At 39.9% G+C, this 25,652-nt stretch overlaps 4 protein-coding genes across 6 annotated transcripts in view; 2 read left to right on the forward strand and 2 right to left on the reverse strand.

Annotated features, from left to right (window-relative positions):
- Positions 1-25,652, reverse strand: part of LOC134812609 (glycine betaine transporter 1-like) — a 97,635-nt gene that overhangs the window by 21,223 nt on the left and 50,760 nt on the right. The window contains exon 1 of one of the 2 annotated variants that reach the window (XM_063820095.1): positions 4,094-4,176. The exons of the other annotated variant lie outside the window; for it this stretch is intronic. The gene's annotated coding sequence lies outside the window, so the exon portion shown is untranslated. Of the gene's footprint in view, positions 1-4,093; positions 4,177-25,652 lie in introns of those variants that run through there. 2 annotated transcript variants of the gene reach the window in all.
- LOC134812618 (thyrotropin receptor-like) lies at positions 9,275-15,396 on the forward strand. The gene is made up of 3 exons (XM_063820103.1): positions 9,275-13,518; positions 13,684-14,502; positions 14,722-15,396. The coding sequence occupies exons 1-3, from the start codon at positions 13,400-13,402 to the stop codon at positions 15,179-15,181; spliced, it is 1,398 nt and encodes a 465-aa protein (XP_063676173.1). The 5' UTR covers positions 9,275-13,399; the 3' UTR covers positions 15,182-15,396.
- On the reverse strand, positions 20,803-25,557 carry LOC134813391 (cellular tumor antigen p53-like). Of its 2 annotated transcripts, none has more exons than XM_063821129.1 (12): positions 25,437-25,557; positions 24,926-24,960; positions 24,736-24,797; positions 24,526-24,584; positions 24,131-24,384; positions 23,870-23,968; positions 23,637-23,763; positions 23,364-23,518; positions 23,068-23,159; positions 22,714-22,781; positions 22,448-22,531; positions 20,803-22,280 (listed from the first exon to the last, which is right to left on the reverse strand). In XM_063821129.1, the coding sequence occupies exons 1-12, from the start codon at positions 25,538-25,540 to the stop codon at positions 22,076-22,078; spliced, it is 1,344 nt and encodes a 447-aa protein (XP_063677199.1). In that variant the 5' UTR covers positions 25,541-25,557; the 3' UTR covers positions 20,803-22,075. The 2 variants fall into 2 exon arrangements, with proteins under 2 accessions (XP_063677199.1, XP_063677198.1); XM_063821128.1 differs by lacking the exon at positions 22,714-22,781 and adding an exon at positions 22,827-22,924 and having other exon boundaries at positions 21,002-22,280.
- LOC134813598 (uncharacterized) overlaps positions 25,635-25,652 on the forward strand; it is a 47,612-nt gene continuing 47,594 nt past the window's right edge. Inside the window, exon 1 of the mRNA XM_063821461.1 lies at positions 25,635-25,645. The gene's annotated coding sequence lies outside the window, so the exon portion shown is untranslated. The remainder of the gene's footprint in view (positions 25,646-25,652) is intronic.

Below are 25,652 nucleotides of genomic sequence, written 5' to 3' on the forward strand. Positions count from 1 at the left end.
AACTCCAGTTTTGAATAGAAGGACTGTGAACTGTAGAGCCCTCAACAGCCGCCCTAGCCCCTTGCAGGGTAACATACTTTTGTAAATTTCGTAACTGGATTCCTGATTAACTGCCACCCAGTACGTCTCCCCAACTTCCTTTTAATTCTATTCTACAGAAGAAAAAAAATGTCTCTCAGACCCATAATCACCGAGTGTTACATCAAGATGAACGGATATTGATTACATTTATACAATAACGCATGGAAAATGTTCAACTCCAGACCATGTTCAAGAGTAGCCTCTTAGTACTAAATAATCATGTATAAATATGTAAAATACCTTCATTTCAACTACTCCTCCTACATCCAATCTCAATATGCTTATGAATTAGCTATTTTTACAAGTTCATGTCTTAAAATTCCTTCAACTTGCCAGTTTGATCAGTTCAGTCTGATCTAGGCATCTAGGTAGTCATCAGTCAGGTCTCCGTCTAACTGCATCATAAGCCAACAATCCAAGAAGTCTGGGTTTTAACGAACATTCGCCATTTACACGGGAAATGTTCGCAATGAACTAGAAAATATCGGCTTCAGGTGCGATTATATTAATACTCCACTAGCCCTGACGGAGAACATGCTAAATTAATTTACAGACTGCGAATCGGGATACTCGATTATATGAAGACAAACAGAATAACCCCTTATTCGCAACATGTGTTTTGGTATAATAAAGGGGTTGAGGAGTTGAGTTACTCAGGAAAATAGTCGAAAAGTTAGATTTGATCTAACTTGATTAATATTATGCATTAGAAAAGACTCATGACGACAAAATATTGCTCTAGGAACCGACTCGAACTCGAGTGGAGATAAAAAGTAAATTGTTCAAATGATAGGTATGAAACTGTCTGAGTTAATGAAAAACGCCCATCACTACCAAATTAGCCACGTCACTCAGCGATCCTCTTCCATTCGATGTCGTCAACTATATAGAAATATCCATTTACGCCAAGTCTTAATAATTCAAGACATTTTAGTGGTTACTAAGGACGGAACAAATTCATTTCAAACTAACGTAAATCCTACAGAGGTCTGTTAGATCAGAGGCCCCCACGAAGAATGATTAAATGAAGTAAAAAAATTGCTATTCATCACATCATCAATAGCTGCATACTCTAATTGTCTCTGGACTCTCTTTTCGTACAAACTGACAAAATTAAAAATTTATTAACATTATTATTATTTGCCGTTTTCTGACAAAAGTGCTTAAGTAACATTTTGGAAATTTCGGGTTTTTTGGTCTTACTTTTGTTTTTGGGTCAAGAACTATTCCTGAGGACCTTTGGATACATTCGCCGACCCCCGAAACCCCCTTTTTGGAACCCCCTAAAAGTAAAATGCAAAAAATGGTCATTTTTCTGAGAAAAGTGCTTAAGTATAAACATTTTGGAAAATGGGTGCCGTTTATCTCAAAAATGGTGCCATTTCGGAAACTGAAAATGGTGGCATTGTTTTGATGATCGTGGGTCTTTTGGCCTGGAAAAAATAATTTATTGCACTTAAGCACTTTTGTGAAAACGAGTTCGTTTTCTCACAAAAGTGCTTATGTGCCATTATACTTTTAATTAAATGTTGATTCTCTCAACTGAAGCTATATAATCGGTACTAACATATCTAAAATTTCACGACGGATCGATTGGTGATGGTCAGAAACTTCAGAAACGCTAGCTTCACCGTCAAAATTGCCAATTTGTCAATGCAGAACCTTTCAAAATTTACTTCAAAATTTGCTTTAAAATTTTTATTCTCTAATCAGTTGAGACTGCATATTTTTAGCTTGCCTGACCTAAAATGAAGCAAATTGCTATTGCTGGGAGGAAAGATGAGAACGTATCTTTAACCTGGGTGAAAGCTATAAGGTATTTTGCTGAAGGAAGAATTGGTGAAAGCCGTGAAATTATTCTGTGGGCAGACAATTGTTCCGCTCAGAACAAATGCTGGACGCTTTACACTGCGTTATGTTCGCTCAAAAACAGCCCTGACCTTGGGCTTGACACGATAACAGTGAAATATCTGGAGCCAGTCCATACGTTCATGAGCGCTGACTCATTCCACCATAAAGTGGAACTGTCCATCAAACAGTGCGGACAGCTACATAATTATGAGGAATTTGTTGGTGCAGTGGAAAAGGTGGATACTGCTGTTTCTATGGCCTGTTCGGACTTTCATTCTTGGCCTAGGTCATATGGGACAAGCAACCGCTGCAAAACAGAAATACCACTGCTCGAGAAGGTGAAGGTTATCAAGTTTCAGCGTGGCTCGGTCCAAATGGAATGGAAATCAGAGCACAACGAGGTTTCCTTCCGTTCTGCTTCATTTCTGCGGCAGAAAGAAGAGAGATTGATCCGGTTAGGTATAACTATAATCATAGCTTTCCCACAAAATCAACCAAGGGGTATAGCAAGCGCTAAAAAGAAAGATACAGTTCAAAAACTTTGTAAACTTATGAGACCCCGCAGTAGAGTATTTTTGGTTGATCTTCCAAGCTATGACCATGTAGCAGATCTCATAATAGAGAATTTGATCAATATTTATTGATGTGTAATTTCATTTACAATTTACCATTTAACATTTATTTATGTACAGGATTATTTACAACTATGTTACATTTTTATACGCTTGTTTTTCTTTGCCTTGCGTTACGATATCAATTATCATTAATAATTCGCAAAACCTTGGCCTTTATGAAGAAAGCCTCATATGAGTTCTTGATTTAATTTCAAAGAAAGAAACTTCTTTATTATTATCCAGTACTATCACCAATCGACTCTTCGTCAAAACAAGCGTCAAAATGCTGGTAGAATTCCGATTCGAAAACAGAATTTTATAAGGAACTGCAACGTTTCATTCCTGCTCGTTGCCACTATTTTTAAACTCCGCTGGGGAGAAGGGAGTGTTTTCGTGTTCTTAAACCATCACCAATCAATTTGTCGTAAAATTTTGGGTCAGAATGATCGCAGATAAAGTTCTCACTAATGTTGGTGCACAGCACTTTTCTCAGAAAACGAAATTTTCAAATTTTTTATTTCAGCGTGTCCCAATATTACAGCCAAGTTTAAGGCTAATTTTTCGTCTTATTTTCGATGAACAATGGTTTGAACGGGTCATTTTCATCAGAACATGGAGTTTACGCCGATGTGGATTGTGGGTGCAGTTTAAATTTGACAGCAGCTAGCCAAGAGCAATTACAGAATTGAGATCTTTAAAGTCAATTTGCACAAAATGAACCTTGTGTTACTTAAGCACTTTTGTCAGAAAACGGCAGTTATAATGCACTTTGACCAATGTAGATTGATATGCACATTTTATAAAAATAGCTGGACAATGGGCGAATGTAGACATCAGAATTCTCGTAGACCTACACTTCATTTTTGTAGGAGAGTAATTTGGAACCTATACTCTCAGGGTATAGGTTCCAGATTTTGGTAACAGAAACCCAATCCCGACTGCAAACGTGCAGGTCCTTCTGAATTAGATGACGAATGAGTTTTTATCTCCTGTATCTATCTTGGATAACAGACCCTGATCCTACATGATGGTAATATGGCGGAAGTAATTTGTAGCTAATTGTGCGATTCTAGTTCCAGTTGTGCTCACCCTTCAATCACCGGCGCTCTTGATGAGATCCTGGGTACAATACAAACAGTTTTGGCGGGAAGTTGAGATTTTAAACATTAATGCGGATGAGCAACACTCCAGACAGACTACTGTCAAAACCTTGAAGGATGTCGAGACCGCGAATTCCTTAACGATCATGAGTCACGGTTTTTTGTACTGTCTTCTTATTTCAGAAATAAATGTCTTGTGGGGCACATTTGTTGCTATATTAAGGTACTTAGCTTGATGCTTAAACGCATGCAGTGGCCACATAATTGCTTCTAAGTTAAGAAATTGGAAGGTAAAACATATCTGAAGGTGACTCTTGGGTACAATGGTACATGCATGATGGAATTATAAGAAACCATAACGACAGATCAATGACATGCTGCTTAAACGCCATCAAAATCAAGGAAAATATCCTAATGAAAGGTACGAAGTATTGAATAAGAGCGCACCAGCTAACCGTTTCACTCCTGCCGCTGCTCCTGTACAGTTAACAGCTCGGGCCCAGCTTCGTTTCGAGCGTGTCCGGTTACAACTCTGGAGCTATGATTAATAGAGAATTAACGAAGGGAACTCGAAACAAAATGAAATAATACCGTTAAAAAAAGACCCCCTGTTGTGATTTGCCCAAGATTAATAAATGTAATATCCAACTAGAACGACATTAAATGTTACGGGTGTTTGTTAGCTTCTAACGAAATCAGACCAAGTCTGAAGTCGCCAGCTTGATGAATCTGAATATTTGGATATGTGCTGTGATTCAGAGAATGTGATGTATCTGGCCGGCTGGCTGGTAGGAAGTAAAAGTAACAATCAAATTGTGAGCGGGCACCACAGCAAATAGCTGGAGGGTCATAACAACGAGCTCGTGCGTGCTTCTCAGGGTACTTTCTGGGCTGTTGGGACATTCTCTCTGTAACTATTTGTTTGCCTTGTTGTCGTGTTCCGGGTGATCTCAAAATCAAATGCAAGGTTTGCTTCTATTTTTGTCGTTACATTTACATGCGTGATTTCAGCTTCTTTGACTTTGAGCACTGGTCATAGTTCCTTAGAAACAGGGGAACTTAAGCTTCCTCTCAGTTTTGCTTATAATTTCTATTTGTGCGATACCAATGAGACGGGCATCGACCGTTCTCATCAGAGTTTTAAACATTTTATTCTACTATTCTGATTCACACTGCTATTTTCAACAACGACGCGACTGGAGTTTTTAAAGTTCTTGTTGCTACCTCCTGTTTGCGTTTCTTTAAAACAATTACTATTAGTTACCGTTATTACTTTCCTCTACTGATTGTGATAAGGTGTTACGTTCACAACCTTCAATCTGTTAACGTGAGCTCTCAGCACGATAACCCAGCTTCTAAACTTACAATCGATCTTCGTATTACTATCATTATATTTATATTCGTATTACTATTTGATCTTTGTAATATTCATAATGAAATTGAAAATGTACTGTCCTGAATGACATGTTGTTTTGTTCATTTGATTTAGATCAATTCATTTTGTCTGTGATTTTTATGGGATAGGTATTTTTGTCTGTTATCATTGTCATTCGATCTTCGTATTAATACTATCATTCGATCGTCGTACGATCGAATATTATCCTTCATTGTCATCAGCGAAAATCGATTAAATTTTAAACTTTCCCAGACATGTCTTCAGTCTTGATGGTATCACTCCCCATTGCACCTGTGGATGCAATGCAAGAAATTTGATCACATTACTCAAATTCCATATATGAGTTTTCTATATCCATATTCAAAAAACTCAATGTTTGATTGGTTGAAAAAGAGCGATACCACGAAAATTCTTCAATGTGGTAACATTGCAACAGTGTAGGTGGTGTAGGAACTTGAGAATTATATAGGTTGCAGGATACTATTACTACTCTTACGACAAATTTTGCAGCGATAATCCATAAATCGACGATCTTCGAAAGCTCTCCGATTTTTAAAGTGGTTCCTCCCCCAATAATCCAGACAAGGATTTGTTGAATTGTTACTTCCAGAGTGTATAGCCGCTGCCTCATGAATATCCAGGCGTGGAAGTCGCCGCCACTTTTCAACCACAATTCTCGTCGTGCACAAGTTCACTCAAAACTGGATTTAGTGGTTATCCTGCTAGGTACTTGTCTGCTGTTGATTCCAAAAGTTGTGTAATTTGTGTTTGTATCAGTTTGCAACATGTTCAAATATGAAACTATCATACTGAAATATCCAATTCCATGTCAATAGAGCCAGGGCACCGCAGATATCAGTGGCAGTTACTCGAAAATTGAATGTGTATTGTGCAAAGTCTATTTATAAAGGAGTTAATCTAATCCGGCCAATGGAGTTGTGTTGAGCCGCGCGAGTGTGGCGGTCGGATACTTCTGAACCGCTCTCTTTCGTACCATACAAGCGGTCATATTCGGGAATCATCGCTCTCATTACCTCGTTGAAGCGTCTCAAAACTTTAATTTCAGCCCGATTTGTCAAAAATAGGACTCAATTCTGCGGTAATATCTATCTGATCAGAGGGTTTCTAATTTTTATGCTTTTAATTAATGACCTCGAGGCTCAAACCTCTCAGACTCTAGTAGGACTGTGCTCTATAGGATCAATTCGTTACTCGAAACATCGTTCTAGAAAATAAAGAAGAATATCATTCTTCCAGACTTTAATATGGGTTACAGCAGTATATTATCGAGAGGTAATCCGTCAGTTGAGCTCTTGCAACCTGTTTTCACACCGCTCTTTACGTAATTGCTAAATAATAGAACTGTAATAGCCACTTTCCCACACATCCCTATACAACAAGATCCGGTATATGGATCTCCTGTTCCCAAGAGAAGGTCTGTGTTTCACGTGGACCGGATCACCCATGTTTCCTCACCGGGCAACTGCAAAAAGGTACTGTTTCTTCCCACATAGGTCGCGGGACTGACAGATGTAGTGACAAAATGGCTACTTCCGTGTTTACTGGCCCAGCTGTGTCAGCGGGCCTTTTGTTTTCAAACTGCTAGTCTGCTCTAGACGGCTCAACCAGGTAATTTTAATTAATAAACCAATACACCTTTCCTCTGAATCTGACCGGAGAAGAGAGGTGTTACTTGTGCCTGGTTCGTTTGCTTTGTTTCCCCCTCACTGGAGTTGAAATATAACATGCCACCTTTTTGTAGAACTAGAACCTCTTATCAGATTTATCGTCCCTGTTCCCGGAGTGTTCATAGTGCATGCTCCAGGCACTATTAAACCTTAAAGTGACCTCTAAACGCTAGTCTCATGCAATTATCTTTAAACACGGTACTCCTTAGTCCTTACCAGCTTACCAAAACGGTAATCATTTATAAACGGTTAATATGCTTCAAACCACCATAATCCAATACTTAACAAACTTTAGAAAATATGAGATACTAATGATTAATATTGTATCTCTTAAAGATCGTTCGGCGCACCTACTCTCCTTCCCACGTGCAATTAATACTAACTATCCTGGATCAGGGGGGCCTAACCTGGTTACCATGGTAACACGAGAAGAGCATGCACCTCCGTGTGGTCACGTGATGTTATTTTCTCACGGTGAGAAGAGAACCCCTACCCCTCCTAACTATCTCTTAAATACACTTCATCTGATCACGTGTCAGTTATATTACTCACGAGATCTGTGTCTTGTGTTGCAATTGGTTACCGTTATCACGACCGTGGGATTGCAATTAATCTTATTTTCAAGTTACTAGGGCGCTATTGTTGATTAGATTTGCTTCTTTTATTGGCCACTGGATCTGTTTGTCATTTCTTATTCTTATTCTATATTATGCATAATGCTTTTGGTAATGAAAATTGAGTATGTCAGAACATATGCCATAGTCTTTCCTTGAGTAGATGTCCAAAGTTCAATCTGGGAAAGTTTTGACAATCTGAGATCATTACCCATTTGTCATAAGTTAGTAAGTCGTATAACGGTGCCTGTGACCTGTCCTGAATTTTGAGTCCGAATTTTAGCTTTTTACACTTATCGAACATAGATGTTTGGCGCGTTTACTAGTTGCATTTGGCTAATAGTTTTTCCCCGGCCCGAGATTTGATTTCATGATTTTGATTTGATTTCAAATTTTCTTCCAACCCTTCTCCGGAATATATGTTCGAAAATGTCTTAAATTACTAGTCCGGTGGCACACATATGGCATATGTAAGGCACCTGTGTGGCTGTCAATTCTGTCAGGCGGTTCTAGGGTGGTTCAAACGCGACTCTCAAGCGAAATTGTAGCCACAAACGAATATTTGATTGAGTTTAGAAATATTCTCTGAAAATAACTGGAATATGCATTTACTCTTTAAAGATCGAGCCGTTTATCTTGCTGTAATACTTCTGCGGAATCGAGAAAAAATAGCCGCAATTCAATAGACGTGCTGAACAATGGAATGAACAGCGAATATGAACTACCTGCTCGTGGATGTAATGAATCCTGAAAGCTTCAAAGAGCCACTCCGAGGCTGCCCATATGTTTGCTATCGGACAGGCAATATAAGAACGTCCGATCAATTATTTTTTATCTTCAGTCTAAGTCTGGAGGAGTGGAATGTTGCTGAAGCTGATAAACAACAGACATTTTATTGACAATTTAATTGTTTTGCTTGAAATTTGTTTCTCAGTCGAGACTCGAGCGATCTCAGTTACAGATAGTTAAAAACAATCCACGCTGAAACCAAACTTATTTTTAACAAGAAAAAACATGATACTGAATTTCTGAAATAAGTTAAATCTTGTTAATTATTTAAATTTATTTCACAGTTTCTAAAGTTATGCACAGTGTGAAAAAGGTTTTCTTGCGGACTACCTAGTGCTATGCAAAATCTAAAATAGCTTTGTTTTCTGTTTTACAAACTCTACTCTAGACTTCAAGAGATACCAAATTGCTTATCAACGCGAAGATTCTTTCATCTTTGGTTTAAAATTTCGTGGCACGTGTTCAAGATGTCAGCAAGGGTTCTCTATCTCCAATATTTAATGAGATTTCTGGTCTTTCGTTTATTCTATGACAGAATTCACTTTTTCGAACAATTTCATAAATGACACTAGCTACTTAAAGAGATTCCGTCAATCGAAAGAATAAATGATTTAAGATTGGCAGACTTGAGAGACAAAACGTTTAAAATTATCACCCCTTGATGAATTCTATAACATGAATTTCGTCAGTGAAGTTAACTTTTACTTTAAGATGACGACAATGTTGTCTGATCTTGATACTCAATTTAAAGTTTATTATAGATCGTGCGAATAGAGCCTCAAGGTGGTGTATTATTCGCAGGCCTTGCCTCTTCTTTATTTAATTGGAATTTGACGTCAAGATGCAAGGTGTTCAATTATGGCCCCTAACAGCCGGTGTGTCTAATCTCTTGCTTCTCTGAGTGGGAAATCCTCCTCAAGAGATCAATCAACCACCCCCTTTAACTCTATCTACTAAAGGAAGTGATAACATTACTCACTAGCTTCCCAATTTCAAGTTCCCAATTAGTTGCGATTTTCCCATCGGCTATTGACAGGTTCGCTGCTACCCGACCCGTCTGGTTTTATAATTTAATCTTCACACACCACTCACACGTGATCCCACCTAGAGCCTGTTATTGGATATTATCTTGTTTGTTGAAGGACCACCAAAGTTAGAATATATCCATCCCAATTAGCAATTCAATCAACCGTAAATTAAGAAGTCAGCGTAGGGGAGTGTAATGAAATATATGGTGCCGTGTGATAATGGGTACCCAACACCAACATTACATGTCTCGTCGTCTCTCTTTGTTTCAAAACACAGGGGTACAGCCTTCATAGTTTATCTAATTCCGGAGAAACTGATCACATTTTGGGGACCTCATTAAAGTAGCTGACCCCTCGTTCATGTTCATTTTGTGATCGCATTTCGGACGAACATAGGCTCGTTAACTGTTTGTAGCGTTCTTCTCATGGTTCTATCAATTAACTGGATTCTCATCAACCTCATCACGTATCCCTTCCCAGTGGTATCAGTGTTCTTACAACTGCCACTTACCAGGCTGTTTCCCAAGCTATTCATTATCGATAATGGAGTTTTAAGCGGGCTGTGTCAACATATTGGTGATTAGCTCGTCACGCGGCTAGACTCCTCGGACATTTCTCACACTCAGCTGGCCTCTTTTCTCCGTACAACGCCACTATTCAGAGACTCTTTATTAATTGACACAAACTGAAACCTGGCAAATCAGCGGAGGGGCCTAACTTTGCTCCTGATCTCGACAAGCAGACAATAAACTAATTTTCTGACAGACCACGTGGGGTGGCACGTGATAGCAGTGCTGTTACCTGGCAACGTGTACGGACTATGAACGTATCACCACGTGACTTGTTCTATCAAGCAGGTCCAGGGGTTTGTGCAAAATCGCAACAGTATTTAGCCTAATTGGTCTGGGGAGCGATAGAGAGTGTATCAAGCGTTCGGTGTTGGTGTTGTGATAGTCAGCATACCCGTGGCTAGTTAACCAGTTGTTCAGACACTTTGTCAGTGACTGGAGTGTTGATTACTCTGGTATGTTCTACACGTTTCATACGTCACTCTCTGGGTGAAATTTCTCGATATTTCTGATGACATTTTCATACGATCCCAATACCGATAACGTCATTGTCCGTTTCTCCTTTGTTAATCGGTATCATTTATTTTCGCTAGTCTTTGTTCCTGTTATAAGTTATTTCTGTTAGTCCCACTCTACCCAGACCATCCCTCTCCACCCTACGTCACGGGTCCTGCTAGACCACTTCCTTTCACCACCAGGGGTTTTCTCTGGCCGGATCAGCTGGGCGCCGTGAAGTGCCCAAATATTAATTACAAGGATAAGGCGGATCGTTTAATTGCAATTATTTGTATTGCCCGCCGCTATCAACGACAACATTGACCAATAGAGAGCAAGTATTCTGGAAACGTACCAATCAGAGACAAGCTAATTGAGGTAACTGCTGGCCCCTCTTTTCCTCCTGTCTATAACGGTTGTACTGTGCAGCAGTATATCTGATCATCTGCTGTTTTGTTTAATCTCGATATAATCTGTCCCGATCAGGTATTGTCCTCATGTTAACACCTAGTTATCAGTACTCGTATCTCGATATTACCAGATTACTTGTTGTGATCGTGGAGCGTGTTGCCACGTCTACCGTGTGAAGAGAACTTAAACTTACACCTTTTCCCACAGCTCCGTATCCCGTTCCCACACTTTCACTGATTAGCTACTGATAACGACGTTAAGAAGCGAAGCGGAATGTAATGATTCACTTTATTAGATCCACCTACATCAATCCTCCTACATTATAATACTCCTACATCTTTTATAGATTACAATGCATTACCTATGTCACTTCTCCTGCTTGACATTATCATTATTTTAATGCTCATCAATAACTAGCCACACCCACGCTGATGATCGTGCTCGTGTCTTATTATATTATACACATTATTAAGCTCCTGGCTGCGTTCTTCAATCCGCTTTCTATGGCGATTGTTCTCGTCTCGTGTCGGCTATCATTGCTTAGTTCAGTATATAAATATCTTTTGTTCAGTTCGCTTTGTGTGTTGCAGTCGATGGAGGTCATCACATGGCAGCGGCAGCGGCGATTATTTTGTATCTGGACGAATTAGTACTTCTCGTTTTGTCTTAAACGCCTTTTTGTTGTGTCACTTTACTCGTGGTAGATAAAGAGAATGACAGCCATAATTTGGTGTTTTGTGAGCCGTTTAGATGATTGTAAAACATGTGCTGATCTCATTGTGTTTACATTTAGACCTATGATAGTTGCTCAATGCTCGTATTGTGCTGCGAAATAAGGTTATAGCGGTGGTGTGGAACTATTTATAGCAACGGCCGGGAAATCGGCCGTTTTTTAAATAATATGTTTTGCGAGGACATCTAGGCGGCTAAGATATTAGAAAATATTCGTGAATTTAGTAGATTTCCTTCGGACTCCGCACATTCCTTTTAAACACTAATTTCGGGAATTTGCTAAAATTTGTTTGAATTTGCTAAAATTTGTTTTAATTTGCTAGCGATCACGCACTGTTCTTTCAATAATATCACGCCCATTCCAGCAACTATCATTCTCTATGGAATTATTTGCAAATCTAATTCACCGTTCAAGCTTTAACACGCATTCTTTCTCTCAAAAACATTTTGCCAAGTTCCTGGGATGTACCACTTCCTATTCAAAATTACTTATCTCCACCCACGCGACAGCTGGACTAAGGATATCACCGCAAAAACTCGAGTTGTGGAATGTATTTTTAGTACTGACGATCCCTTTGACATTATTGCGACCCGTGCCGGTGTAAGGCGACATAATTAGGTTTGATTTTCCAGGGGAGAGAAAACACGTTCATTCCACATTCCTAGCAATCTTTCACGGAGGAGATTCATTATCTCGCATATATTGCAAGAAAGATGATAATGTCGAATACATACTCAAGTAATATATTATAGGCGGGTATAACACGCCTTTAATTCAATCTGGCCCCGGTCAACCCTTGGCCTGCATGTGGCACTCTGATAACCCTTCTTCGTAATTCTTATTTCTTTGCGTACGATTAATTATTTTTGGCCGTTGTCCCTATTTTTCGGATAGGTCTGTGTTGTGCTGAATGGTAAGGGAACCCGAAACCAAACACCAGAGGGATTTCTGAAACCCTATATGCCGAGATAGAGTCGACTCGGCACACGCTTTACGACATCCAATAATTCGTCCCTAATTCCAGGGGCTTGTATATCAATGTGGAAGTCTCGGAGCACGCCAGATTTTAGCGATAATTCATTATCACACTGTGCGCATGCTTCTAGTTCTAGTAAGACTGGACCCTTCCAGCGTGCTCCGCTTATTGTCTCGATATAATCTGCAGACTTTTGCCCTCAGCTTTTCCAACCTCTGCACTTTTCCCTCTCTCTCACTTTAACGTTGCTATTATTAACTTGTTAACGGGGTAAATAAACCATTCCGCCTCGTCTACACCTAATTATAACTCGTGTGAACTAATTACTGATTTGGTTCCGTGATCGGGTTAACGTCTGGCTTCTCTAACCGTTGACAGGACCTCTGTATAATATCAGATCTGTTCTCACACGATACTACAACATTGTACATCTCCCCGCCTCGCCTGGTCGGCTGGCAGTGTCATCTCCCCTAACCGGCTGTGTTCAGTGTCCCGCGTCGTAACAATGCTGTTTTAACTCTTGCCATATTTCGTCAACTAAAGTCGATTCTACTCGGACATAATACCATGACCATATACAGTGTAGTCTATCGGGTCCTGGGCTTTGCGGCTTGTTCTGCTGTACATGATTTGTCGCTTATTTTGCCATATGCCGTGATACTCTTATATTGCTACTTATTAACTTAACGAAACTTGATGCCACTTTTTAAAACTTTTTCTGTTTTTAATCTGTCGGTTTTATTTCATTTCCCTTATCTGTCAAATCTAAATTGTCTGCGTGACGTTTAAACCGTTAACTTTAAAATATTTTATTCAGTTCCATAAGAGAATATCCTAAATTGATTTGTGTCCTGTTGTAAATCGATGTATTTAAGAGTTGCGTCGTAATCCACACGCCTCGTTTAAAATTATCACTTTAGCAATGAAATGTTTGACACTATACCTAAATGATTAGCTGATTATCTGATGATAGAATTAAGTGTTAAAGATTAGTAATAATTTCTGTACTGAGAATTCTCAATTAACCATACCCCATTTCTAGGTATTGACAGCTATGGAAATAACAGAATACGATCTGGTGACTCATGGGAACATTGCCTATACCATGTTCTTCTCCCTTGTGTTCCTGTTGGTCATTGCTGTGAACGTCATTCTCCTCATCATTTTCATCAGGTATGATTAGCTTAATTTTGATGCTATTTTTCAAAGTTATCGAATATGATCCTTGTTAAAAAGGATTTTTAACAAGGATCATATCGATTAAAATTCTGATCGACAAAATAAGATATGATTCGCAGTGCCTTTAATATAACTCTTTTTGAACAAATCTCTTCCCAGGAACCCAGTCCTCATCTCCCCTTCCCAACTACTCTACATCAACCTCTCCTGCACCAACATAACCCTGGCTCTGTTCTCCATGACGTTCGGAGTAGTAACTCTCATCAGCAACAAGTGGATATTTCCTGGCCTGGTCTGTCACCTGGTGGGTTTCTTCAACAGCTGCTTCATACACATGGTAATGTTCACTGCGTTCCATGTCCTCAACGAGCGGTATCATTACAGAATGAACAGTCGACGGCACTGCAAGTTGTACACCACCAAGAGGATCGGTATCAATATCACCGTGTTCTGGGTTGTCTGCACGGTGTTGTCCGTCCTGCCCCTCATCCCCGGACTAGGCAGCTACACTTACCACTCTAATGTGGGAACATGCCACTCTCCCACCTCCTTATTAGGAATCATACCCACTATCACAAACTCTATATATATCGTCTTGTGGCTCTTCATTACCTTTAACCTGGTGACCTTACCCCGGGTATCGTTACCAGACGCACTGAAACATAAGCGATCTAAAGGTGCCACCTTTCTGCCCCAACTGGTGACTTCTGGGGTTTACACCTTGGCTGCTGTTGCCTCAGTTATCTTCGTCGTTCTGGACAAAGCAGCAGATTTGCCAGAAAATATAACTGTGGCCCTGGAGAGGACATCACTTCTTCTCACCTACTCCTCCATGATCCTGATGCCGATATCAGTGGTTTCGTTTAGCCCCGAGCTGAGGTTGGGGTTGAAAGAGTTATTGAAGAAGGGCGGTGACTTGTCTAAATACGAGCAAATCGACCAGAGTCAACGCCAACTTGTTTCTCCAGAGTTTCCAAAGTAAGCTGCAATTCTTTAACCTTTACACTTTACTAATATTCAGTATCGATTTGTGCTTTGTAAATCTTAAATTTTTAACGCTTCTTCAAATTCTTAACTCAGTTAGTTTGATCTAAAAATTGTGGGAATATTCCAGACGGCAGTAATATTGCCGCCTCCCGCTGGAAAACATTACACAGGTCCACTATCCGCCCACTAATCTGATAACTTTCCTGACAGGAACGCAGCCCAAGGTCAAGTCATTTATCCGGACAAGAATCAGATGATACCCCCTCAAGTGCGCGGCTACCCACGACCAGTGTACACTCGACCAGTTCGGTACGAAGTGTACCGTCCCTCCCCCGCCGACCCCCGGTGTGCTCATCCCATCGACCCCAGAGTTCCCCGGCCGGTCAGACAGGTTCACAGGTCCCACAGCACAGTGGGGTACATGCAGAGGCATCATCGAGCTCTTCACACCGGACAAAGGTCCCAGTCCCTGAACCGAGTTTCAGAACCCCAGAATATCGAGATGTGCACCATGAAGCAGAGCGGAGCCTCCGCCGTTCCCACTCCTAGATCTATACCTAGATCTGAGAGCACGGTTCCGTGTGACAAGATTGCTACCACCGGCAAGGGTAACACGGCTACTTCCAGTGTTGCTTCTTCCTCTACCGTCGCTGATATCGTAGACTTGTAATCAGTGGAAATTTTGAACCGTCGTTGTTCTACAACTACAGACTGTCCAGTGTCCAGGACTGCCAAGAATTGAATTATAAATGAATCAAACAATCGAAAGACTTATTTATTCTGTCTGTTTTTTTTTTGACAAAAGAATCTTTTGTTACAAAGCAGGTTTATTTGTATTTGTAAAATGTAATATTATTTGATTTTATAGTAAGCCCAAAACCTTGATCCTATTTCTTAATTTGTTCTACGGTTGTAATTATAATAGGTCCATCGTGTTTTATGGTAAGGTTTCATAAAACACACCTTAATTCCGCAACATTATAGTCAGAATCAGCTGTCTGACGTTAAACGGATTTTCTTTCAGAAGCATCCGGATAGCAACTAGTTGTAGGAGACATTACTGCTTTACTAGGCTTCCTGCAGAACACGATGAGCAGCTACAAACCTGTCAATTTGTAATGGAACAGTTCTACTCAACTTGTCAGCGGTATTCTGCCAATTAAAATATTGGCTATACCACGTAATTTTATTGTTTCATGTTGCAACCAATACCCATTCGTGCATGAGTCCACTGCTAAATACGATGCCAGAACCAAAATAAAAATGCTACCATACATTATTTTGTATCACGTCGTGATCCCCACGGTCGTTTAACCCCTTAATCGTTCTGACGATACAGGGAGAGCCGCGCACTCGTGCGCGGCGGGTCATACAACTTATGACAAGCATTATCTTAACTTTTAGCTTACCTGGGGACCCTAGGCTATATCAATATCATATATAATGTTCATAAACATATGAAGAGAGATTCGGCGGAATGACAGGCTGCGAGCGCCGCTCAGTAATTTCCATAATGCTTCTTAATCACAATTCATGAGAGCAAAGCTTTTGCTTTGATCACATATTACGTGATCACTTTTTGGCCAATTTTTAAAAGCGCTGGTACAGTGATTTTCAGTGTTCATGTACTGGCCAGGGAGCCGACGAATTTCTTGCGGTTGTTAAAACACGTAGTCAGTAGTGGCAAATCTTTTATAGCAACGACTCTCGTGAGGTGGACTTGACTTTCGTTCCAATAATCAGGACCGTCGACGAGTCCAACTCGGCGCGCGTCCTGGTAGGTTGTTGTATCACGTTGTGATACCCACGGTCGTTTCACTAGGTGACGATACAGGGGGAGCCGCGCACTTCGTGCGCGGCGGGTCATACTGCATACAACATATGATCTGACAAGCAGGTTGTAAACCTACAAATATTGACTTGCTCGATCTAACTTGACGTGGACGGATGTTACTCGCCTAAATTTCTTCGAAGTAGCGCTCGTGCCGCTTTCTTCTCGATATATTTGCCCATGCCCGAGGCTTAGATTGACCATTGTTAATGGTTTCACATAGCCATGTGCCTACGCGTACTGCGTGACGCGCTTGTTTCACAAGTAGGATACTTTGCCGCCTCCGGCGGTCGCGCGCTACTGCAAGCGAGATCAGGGCTCTGGTTAGAGCAAGGTAATGGTCTGGCCCGGCGCGCGCTACTTCGAGAAGAAAGCGGCGCGCGCTACTTCGAAGAAATTTAGACGAGTAACATCCGTCAAAGATGCTACAAAGTAGCGTGCGCCGGGTTAATCCATTAACAATGGTCAAGCTCTAATTTAACTAACAATAACCAGAGCCGCTCACGCTTGCAGTAGCAGTAGACTCACCATATATAATTGTATATCATGTATGGTTAGGTGTTGTCCATTGTTAATGGACTAGCCCGGCGAGCACTACTTTGTAGCACTTGCCTCGGGCCATATAAATGATAATATCATTTCGAGAAGAAATAAGAAAGCGAGGCGCGCTCTACTTCGTAATAAATTTAGACCAGTAATATAACATCCGTCAACTTCACAGAATCACAGCACACAGATGAGGACAGAAAATGGATGACATAAAAATACAATTTGCTGGAGCTGAATAAACTTATATTCAACTATAATATACATCACGTTTACTTCCAAAAATGTAAGTTTACAACCTACCAGGACGCGGACGCGCGCCGAGTTGGACTCGTCGAGTTGGACTCGTCGACGGTCCAATATATGGAACAGATATTTTACGAGTATCACCCGTTAAAAGTTAAATTTCACTGACACTTTATATCAGGCTTTTACTTAAAATAGTTTATATTTCCTGGCCTGGATCCTGGTGTACGTTGTCATTACATACTTGCTATTCACATAGCAATGTGTGTTCGCGTACTGCATGACGTAGTACAGGCTCTTACGGGCAAAAAGACGTGTTTTCTGCTACGAGTTTAGAGAAATAACCGCTAATTGGACACAATAGTATGATGTCTAAGGATCGATAATATGTTAAGAAGTATAAATTTGGCCTTATTAGTCACGTGCTATACCAATGCGCGTTTTAAACTTTGACAGTCTATTACTCTAAGGCAAATAGAGTAATTATATTCATATTTTGTCAGCAATAAGATCACATTATTTTCTATTTAGTGTGAAAATATGAGCTAGAACGGACATAATCTCGCTGAGTTATAGCTGTTTGAAATTTATGATGAACGCGCGGGTGCCAATTGATAACAACTAAATGCTTTTGCGCGTAGTGCGCGTCGAAAATTTGGCAAAAACGCTTGCGGAGTGAAAATATTCAAACTTCGATCAAGTATATGAAGTGGGTACTTCTCGGAAAGGAAAAATTTAGGCAAACACGATGTGACTATTTTTGGGTTGATTTAATACAACTGCAAAAAATTATTCAAACTTCAAGCAAAAAAATCAAAATTTTTACCACTTTTTTGGATTTTTACCTCAGAACAAATAGAGGGATTTGTTTTATTTTTATACAATCTTGTGCGGCTGTCTTTTAGCTATCTTTATGCAAGTTTTGCCGACATGCCAATAAAATTAACTTGCTCAAAATATCAAAAAACATGGTTTTTTGGCCTATTTTTGGCCCAAAAATCGGTTTTTTGCGATTTTACCCCAGAACAATCAGTCCAATCATCTTGAAACCACTTTCAATCGAATCTACGGTCAAAAATACGTCTAGTAAGGTGTATCTGGGGTCCCTAAGGTATCGAGCAGACAATGCCCGTAAGAGCCTCTACTAACGGGCTTGTTTTACATAACAAGTAGAATCCTGTGCCGCCTTCGGTGGTCGCGCGCGCTACTGCAAGCGAGAGGGCTCTGGTTCGAGCAATACTTGTTATTGAATTTGATACACGTTCGAGTTTGACGTTGGATATCCAATATCTCTTTCACAGAAATGAGAAAGAGCCTTTTCGGCCGGCCGGCGCGAAAAAAGATTTGCACCGTGTATCACTATCAATGATCAAACTTAATACGTACATGTTTGATGTTGCTGCATTTGTGGTTTATATTTTGAAAACGAGCAGTATGCAGCAGTTAACTTTAAGTACTTCGGAGCCCTTCTATAAGTTCATAGGTTTATAATTTACAAAGACGCGCGCCGAGTTGGACTCTTCGACGGTCTTGAAACGTATTATTATTTTATACGAGTATCACTATCACCCGTTAATTATAAGCATAACGTAATACTAACAACAGGGGAAATAGTTGTACAAATAGTTGTAGCGCGATGCACTACTGGGTCGCGCGCGCATCAAATAATGCTTCTCGCAACCTTAAGCAGATCGGCGAGATGCGAAGGATTGACATCGTCAATCAAGGGAAATAGATGAAGTAACGACCATGAGCAACTGCCATTGCTATGTAATGTTTAATGGATCAATTAGATAATTATTGTACAAATACTACTTCACGATATCCAATCAACTAAAAAACGAATCAGTTTTGGCAACGGTATGACTATGAGCGTTTATAATAGTTCACCTACTATAACTGTAGGACCTACTAATACTATACTACAGTATTGAGTATGTGGACATAAATTAGATTCGTCAATTCTTAGTATAATATTGACATACGTTGCATGCCACTTTTCGCGCGCGAAGCGCGCGCCGCCGAAGGCGGATAAAGGTATATATATCTCTGATAAAAGGCATATATATCTCTGATATTTGGGATACGTAACATGTATCAAGTATAATAATCCACTCACCACTACCAGGCAAAATGGCGATCTTGAGTACAGGAGGAACCAGTTCTCCAAACATCATCCTCACCAGAGTCACCACCATCCTCTCCCTCTGCTTGCTGCTGCATCCTCGATCAACCCTCCTTAACCTATACTACTGAAAACGAGGACAGTGAATGTGATACTGATAGTTGTAGGTTTACAACCTACCAGGACGCGCGCCGAGTTGGACTCGTCGACGGTCCAATATATGGAACAGATATTTTACGAGTATCACCCGTTAATACTGATAGTGGCAAAGGTGACTCTGTTAAAAATAAACGTGATACTGGTAAAGGTGTGAATGATGAAAGTAGTCCTGATAAAGGTGGTGATAAGGATGTAAGGGCAGGTGTCGCGACTGACCCGGAATTGTTTCAATTTTGTAGCGCGATGCGTTACTGTGCCGCGCCGCGCACTCAATAAGGCTTCTCACAGCGAGATGCGCTACTGTGCCGCGCCGAGCTGAGATGAATTGACATCGTCAATTAATTTCAATTCTATTTCTGCTTCTTTAATAATCTAGCTCTAGCCCTCTCACTGCGAATATACGGAAACATAGCCGCGATCCTGATAGTTCTACCGGCTATACTTTGGGTGGCTCTAACAGTCGTCAGGCTTATTCAGATCAGATACCCGTTCAGACACATTGCAATTGGAAAAAAGAAATGTTTTTTCCACAATCACAATGCCTGGGTTTGTCATACGTTGTATGACCCGCCACGCACGAGTGCGCGGCTCCCCCTGTATCGTAAAAACGATAGTGAAAACGACCGTGGGGGTTAACGGGTGATACTCTTAAAATCCAACTCGGCGCGCGTCCTGGTAGGTTATAAACCTACAACCGTGGGAGTCACGACGTGGTACAAGCCTGGGTTTGTTCTGATGCAGATAATCCTGACTGTTGTTACCATAAACTCCGCACGACCTGGTTCCACGACAGTTCCTTCAATGGTCGTTTGGATCGGATCAACTCAACAGATCATGGTGTTCTCGCCTTTTGGGTATCCTAACTGGCCCAAAGTAACAGTGTCTGTGATTCTGTATGCACTATGTGGTGCCGATACTGTACTAATTTATTTGTTATTGGACTTGTAGCGTGCGTTTTGGCCATAGTAACGCTAATGGGAAAGAAAGGAGTAAACACAGGAACACAGAGAAATTACACAAAGATTACGACGAAGATTCTCCTAGGAAACTCCTGTAGTTTCATATACCTGATCTATGTTTGCGGGGCAGCGTTCCCTTCCTATCCGTAACTAACTACTACAACTCAGGGAACAAATGAATATTCGTACTCCGCAATCAATCTGGTAGCAAGCAGTGTAGTACTAGTACCTTGCTTCTTAGCTGCACTTAATCCTACCATCTTCATCTTGCTGACTCCAGATAGTTTAGGGAAACTGAGAATATGGAAGAAGACCTCGAGCAAAAGATCTACTCAGGTCACTTAAATCTCAGTGCTATGTCTGCTAAGTGAACACGTGACCTGTGTGATATCTGGGGAATCTACTGACCAAGTGATGAACTTACTGATCGCAGGAAACTAAAGAAATGTGAATCCTACAAACATGTTGGGTGGAATTGGATTATCTATTAAACTATTATCTAAATATTTAATATTTATGTCCATATTAGGAGTTATAGTTTAGCTCAAAGCCGAGGAAAGACTGAAAACGTGACCTCCTCGAGGATGTTTTCTATACTGTTGATGTAATATATTGGCTACATTTGCATATCAAAGTTCAACCCCCGGTTAAACTGAATTATTAATTTATAATAAATCTTACTTTAAAACTTATGTTATTGAATTATTGTCGTTATACGAGTGACATTAAAACAAATAATTAAATAGAGATTAAAAAGAGAATGGTCTGATATTCTGAACATAATTGTAACGTATAAAAAACCTTCAAATTCATAACCTTTTTAAAGTTGAAGTTCATTAATGATTATATCTCTTGATGAATGTCACCGTTAAGAAAATTAAGAGCTACAAATTAACACGGTTTTTACCCTCTAGAATAAATTTGACAATATTTTTTCATAAAAATGATTTCGGCTCATAATGATCAAAGTAGCATGAACGTAGAGAAAAGTGTTTTCCAGAGAAAAAAGTCAACAATAATGGGGGGATCAAGCCATGATTACGTAATGTGAAGTACCCCTAAGGAGATAGTTAGAATCCATAGGTCCTGGAAAAACCTCGAATAGTTTCTCTGGTTACAAATACTAAGATGCTGTACTACAGAGTTTATAAAGAGAGTTATAAGTCATCACAACACCCCAATCCACATGCTAGTTGACTAATATAAAACAAAATTTAGAAAACTAAAAAACTGATTAATTAAATTTTAAAAACAATTGCAATTCAAAACTACCGATCAATATCAAGGTGGGGTAAAATAAAACCTTTCAACATCGAGAGAATAAAATGAAAATATCTGAATAAGTAATTTAATAAATTAGCTGGATAATATTAATTAAGCTGTATAATATTAAATAAATTGAACATCGAAACTTATTCAGAAATATACAAATTCAATGATATGTATAATTATAAAAGCATTGCATATTAATGCATTGAAGCGGTTTGTTTCTGACGAGAATAATATTTGAAATTTAACAATGTTCGCGTGTAATTGACATGTAGGGTTTGATCTCGCTATTGATTTGGGCGGATTTCTCGAGATGAAATTTGATCTGCAGAATGCAAAATTGTCAAATAAAACACATTACGTTGAGTATACAACGAATACGGAGTCCTTGTGGGAAGGGAATTCGATTTTATTTTCGTGCATAAAATTCTAACATTCCCCCTTCACGATGTTAGCTACTCCTCTGATGAGGATCCGCTTGGCTGCATGCAGGATAGTTAGCCGATGACACTTGTCAAATATCTCCAACTTGTCCAGATCACTTTCCTGAACACACTGGAAATTAGTGGGTGATCCGAATCCCGCCTCTTCCAACTGTTCTGTGTAGCATTCCAGACCATATCGTGAGAGCCAACTGAGGTGAAGTATTATTGTTAATGGTATGTTTTGTTTTAAAATTTACAGTGCGTGGAAACTTCTCAAATGAAGCGCCAACACAGGCTAATAAAGGTCAATGGAGATGCAGTTTGCTGTAAATTTGGTAATTTTAAAATTGGTGGTTTTAAGAAACATTCCACAAACCCTTCTAATGAGTATTGGTCGGGCTGCGAGCCATTTTCTTGGGTTCCAACAGAAGTCTGACTGTAAGGCTCACCCCCCAAATACCTAAATGGAAAGCATTTTCAGAAATAACATCATCTCAGCAATTTTGCTTTTACGACATGAAAAAATAACCCATTTCAGTACGTTTTAGAGTTTAGAATTGTCGTCTGTCATTTCATAAAAAATAAGTATCCAATTAACAGTAATCAATTATCCGATTAACAGAAACCAATTATCACACTCACGCATCATCAAGACCCCCACAGTATCCAGCTATCGTGCGGATCAGTTTCTGGGTTCTCCTGTGTTGACACTGCGAAAGTGTGATAATCAAGAACTAACAAGAACTAACACTTACTCTGCCCACTCTTTCCCAGTCTCTGATGTCCCGTTATATTTGGCATCAGTAGCATTCGCTACTACCTGTAACCTGTCCCGCAATTCCAACCCATTGATCTTGAAAAAGTGTTATTTACTCTACCCAATAAAGACGTATGTTTGCATACAAATTCAAGTTAAGCAAAGTGCAAGCGAAAGAAATAGCAAATGATACATTTACAGAATTTAAAGATACAAATTAAAAATAACAGAGCACCTACCACTACTGTGTACTTATGGTTGCCTGACATGCTCTTTGCCTTGACACGTTTCTTTGATTCTTTGGGAGATGTCTTCCCAGCACTTTGAGTACCTGGTGATACAAAAATCTCAAAAGAGTTCCAAAAATCTCAGATAAGTAAAGAAAGAATACAATGTACAGTGTAAGTATTGAGTGTAAGTATTGAGATGGCGTGAGTTAGTGATTTTAAGGGGCTTAATTTTGATTTTTGATTCAACATTTGCTATTACTTCCCCAAAAAGTTGAGACAAATTATTAAGAACTATTATAACTTACTTGCACTGGAACTGCTCTCTGCCACCTCTGACTGAGTACGTGACCTTTTCCTCCCGCGTTTTCCTTCCGCGTTTATCAGCGTCATGATGTCCCTGCCCGGTGAGACTGCTACTTTCAGGCTGACTACTCGTCTTCCGAGAGGAACCCCGTGATCTCTGTTGAATTAATTACTTAAGAGAGGTTTCCAAAATATGTCGAATCAATTGCTGTGCTCCAAAACGTACGTAACTGAGGGAAATATATACCTTGATTTGTTGTAACTGCTCAACTTACGTTTCTAGCTGGAATATCAAAGAGAGCGCTCTGTTGTTGATCCCTTTGTTCCCCGACTTCATAGTGCAGCTGCTTCTGCAGTTAAACTGGAAGTTTTCGATCAGTTCCGTTCCGTTACCAGACACATCTGACGGTAAAAACGATTATTCGCCAGTGTCACACCTAATGTACGCCTAATGTTATCACTTAGAGTAATATCATCACGAATGATTGTATATAAAATAAGAAATCACCTCGACAGTGTATGAGTGGAAGTAAGATGTGGTGTCTTTCATCATCTTTATAGTCCACTGCATTTGCGTTGTTGCACGAAACAAACTCCCTCGGCGGTCCTAGAGGTTGAGGATATGTTAGTTCGCATGTGAAAATATAAGACTAAAAACTGTCTGCAGTTCCAGGTGCCCGGATATATCACCTTCGTTAAAAATCATTTTGTACAACTGAATAGATAACATATGTATAGCAATTCGGGTATCAAATATCAACCCTCTCACCTTGACTGGATCCAGAATGGTTATTACAAGGCAGAACAGGGATGTTAAAGTTGTCTTTACTCGTAAACACAGCGGTGATTCTGATCCTAAAGTCCCGCATACTATAATTACTCAGGAATGTGAAAGGTATTGCGGTGTGGTCCTTCACGATTATAGCATCCTTAACCCTGGAGTAGCAACATGGATGGTTCTTAGGAAACTCCTTTCTCTCCTCGAATTTGAGATCAAACCCGTAGCTGCCCTGCATGTTGTCTCTATAGGAAGGAAGAATGTCAACAAGGAATATTTAATACTTTGTGAGATTGTGGATACGTGGAACAGACAGATATTAGATAGGAAATGAGGCACATTGAATGCCTGGACCAGTCAAGTTTCACTACAATTTAATTTCTCACGTTCGAATTTCTTGATCCTGAGTGACGTGAATGGGGATCACTGTTGGTTGACTCGGACCCTGAAATGAGATAAACTATTGTCCTCTGAAACAAGTATACATTAACGAGCACACCGCAAATTTGTGACCTTAAGAAAAATGTATTACGGCTTTGTCAATCTTAATACTAACACAGAACACTAATACTGTAATAAAGCGAGAGACAACTTACAGCTCTGGGATACTGGGTGGAGGTAAATGAGGACATGGACGTAGTTCGTGGCAAACTGGTATCTGCGATGGATAATTTCGGGTCATCCACAGTGCTCAGTGCAAGAAAGTAACATTTTATATTACTACTAAACTTTACTATCATAACTGCCAAACGAAGTCTATAAATAAACTGAAGATATTGTACGTACCAAAATTCGGATCTGGGCTGTACAACGAGGTCGTTCTGCAATAATAAGAAGTGAGAGAAAGCCATGACTTCACGTACCGCCGGGCAAGTTTGAACTTGCCTCCAAAAGAATTAGATTGGAATGTGGCCAGGAAGGTATCATATTACTGACTGCCGATGATCGAATGATTGCAAAGAGTGACAGGCTATTGTAATTTGTATGTCTATGCGCTATTGGATACTTATGGAAACAGTAATTAGAAGTGATTGGGCGTACTACAAAGTAATTTTGTTAAATTGCTCAAAAAGGGCGGTGGTTTTGGATCAAAATAAACAAGAGCCGCGCAAGAAATGCGCGCCAAAACCAGAGAAATGACTGACTAGGTACGAGTTTTATACAACAAATAAAATTTTGCGCGTTCCGTCCAGACTTTTCAAATGGCGCCAAACTAGGAAATTCGAATACCGAGGACGGACCATAATGCTCCATAGAAAGTTTCATATAAACCCATTCATGAACCAGTTTAACTTACGGGATGTGGTGTTCTAAAGAAACCCCCGTCGCTCCACCAGTGAAGAGAAGAGACAAACTCTCCTGACTAAACTTGATTTCATCTGCATCTGAAGCTGATGACATTTGGACTTGGTACCTGGAATGCTATGATCAGTTGAGGACATGATATCACAACTGATACAAGCATCACTTTTAACTCATTTTCTGATTCAAGTATCAAATAATTTGCAATCTA

The sequence above is a fragment of the Bolinopsis microptera genome, chromosome 3, assembly GCF_026151205.1.
Source record: "Bolinopsis microptera isolate Bmic1 chromosome 3, MBARI_Bmic_1.0, whole genome shotgun sequence".
Classification (NCBI taxonomy): Eukaryota; Metazoa; Ctenophora; class Tentaculata; order Lobata; family Bolinopsidae; genus Bolinopsis; species Bolinopsis microptera.

Excerpts from the sequence above, each read along its gene's own strand:
- LOC134813391 (XM_063821128.1), bottom strand. The coding sequence starts at position 25,540 with ATGTCATCAGCTTCAGATGCAGATGAAATCAAGTTTAGTCAGGAGAGT. Across the intron at positions 24,585-24,735 it reads CCACCCAGTATCCCAGAGCT|GGTCCGAGTCAACCAACAGT; the intron begins GTAAGTTGTCTC and ends ATCTCATTTCAG. Across the intron at positions 23,519-23,636 it reads TTGATATTCCAGCTAGAAAC|AGATCACGGGGTTCCTCTCG; the intron begins GTAAGTTGAGCA and ends TTAATTCAACAG.
- LOC134812618 (XM_063820103.1), top strand. The coding sequence starts at position 13,400 with ATGGAAATAACAGAATACGATCTGGTGACTCATGGGAACATTGCCTAT. Across the intron at positions 13,519-13,683 it reads CTCCTCATCATTTTCATCAG|GAACCCAGTCCTCATCTCCC; the intron begins GTATGATTAGCT and ends ATCTCTTCCCAG. Across the intron at positions 14,503-14,721 it reads GTTTCTCCAGAGTTTCCAAA|GAACGCAGCCCAAGGTCAAG; the intron begins GTAAGCTGCAAT and ends CTTTCCTGACAG.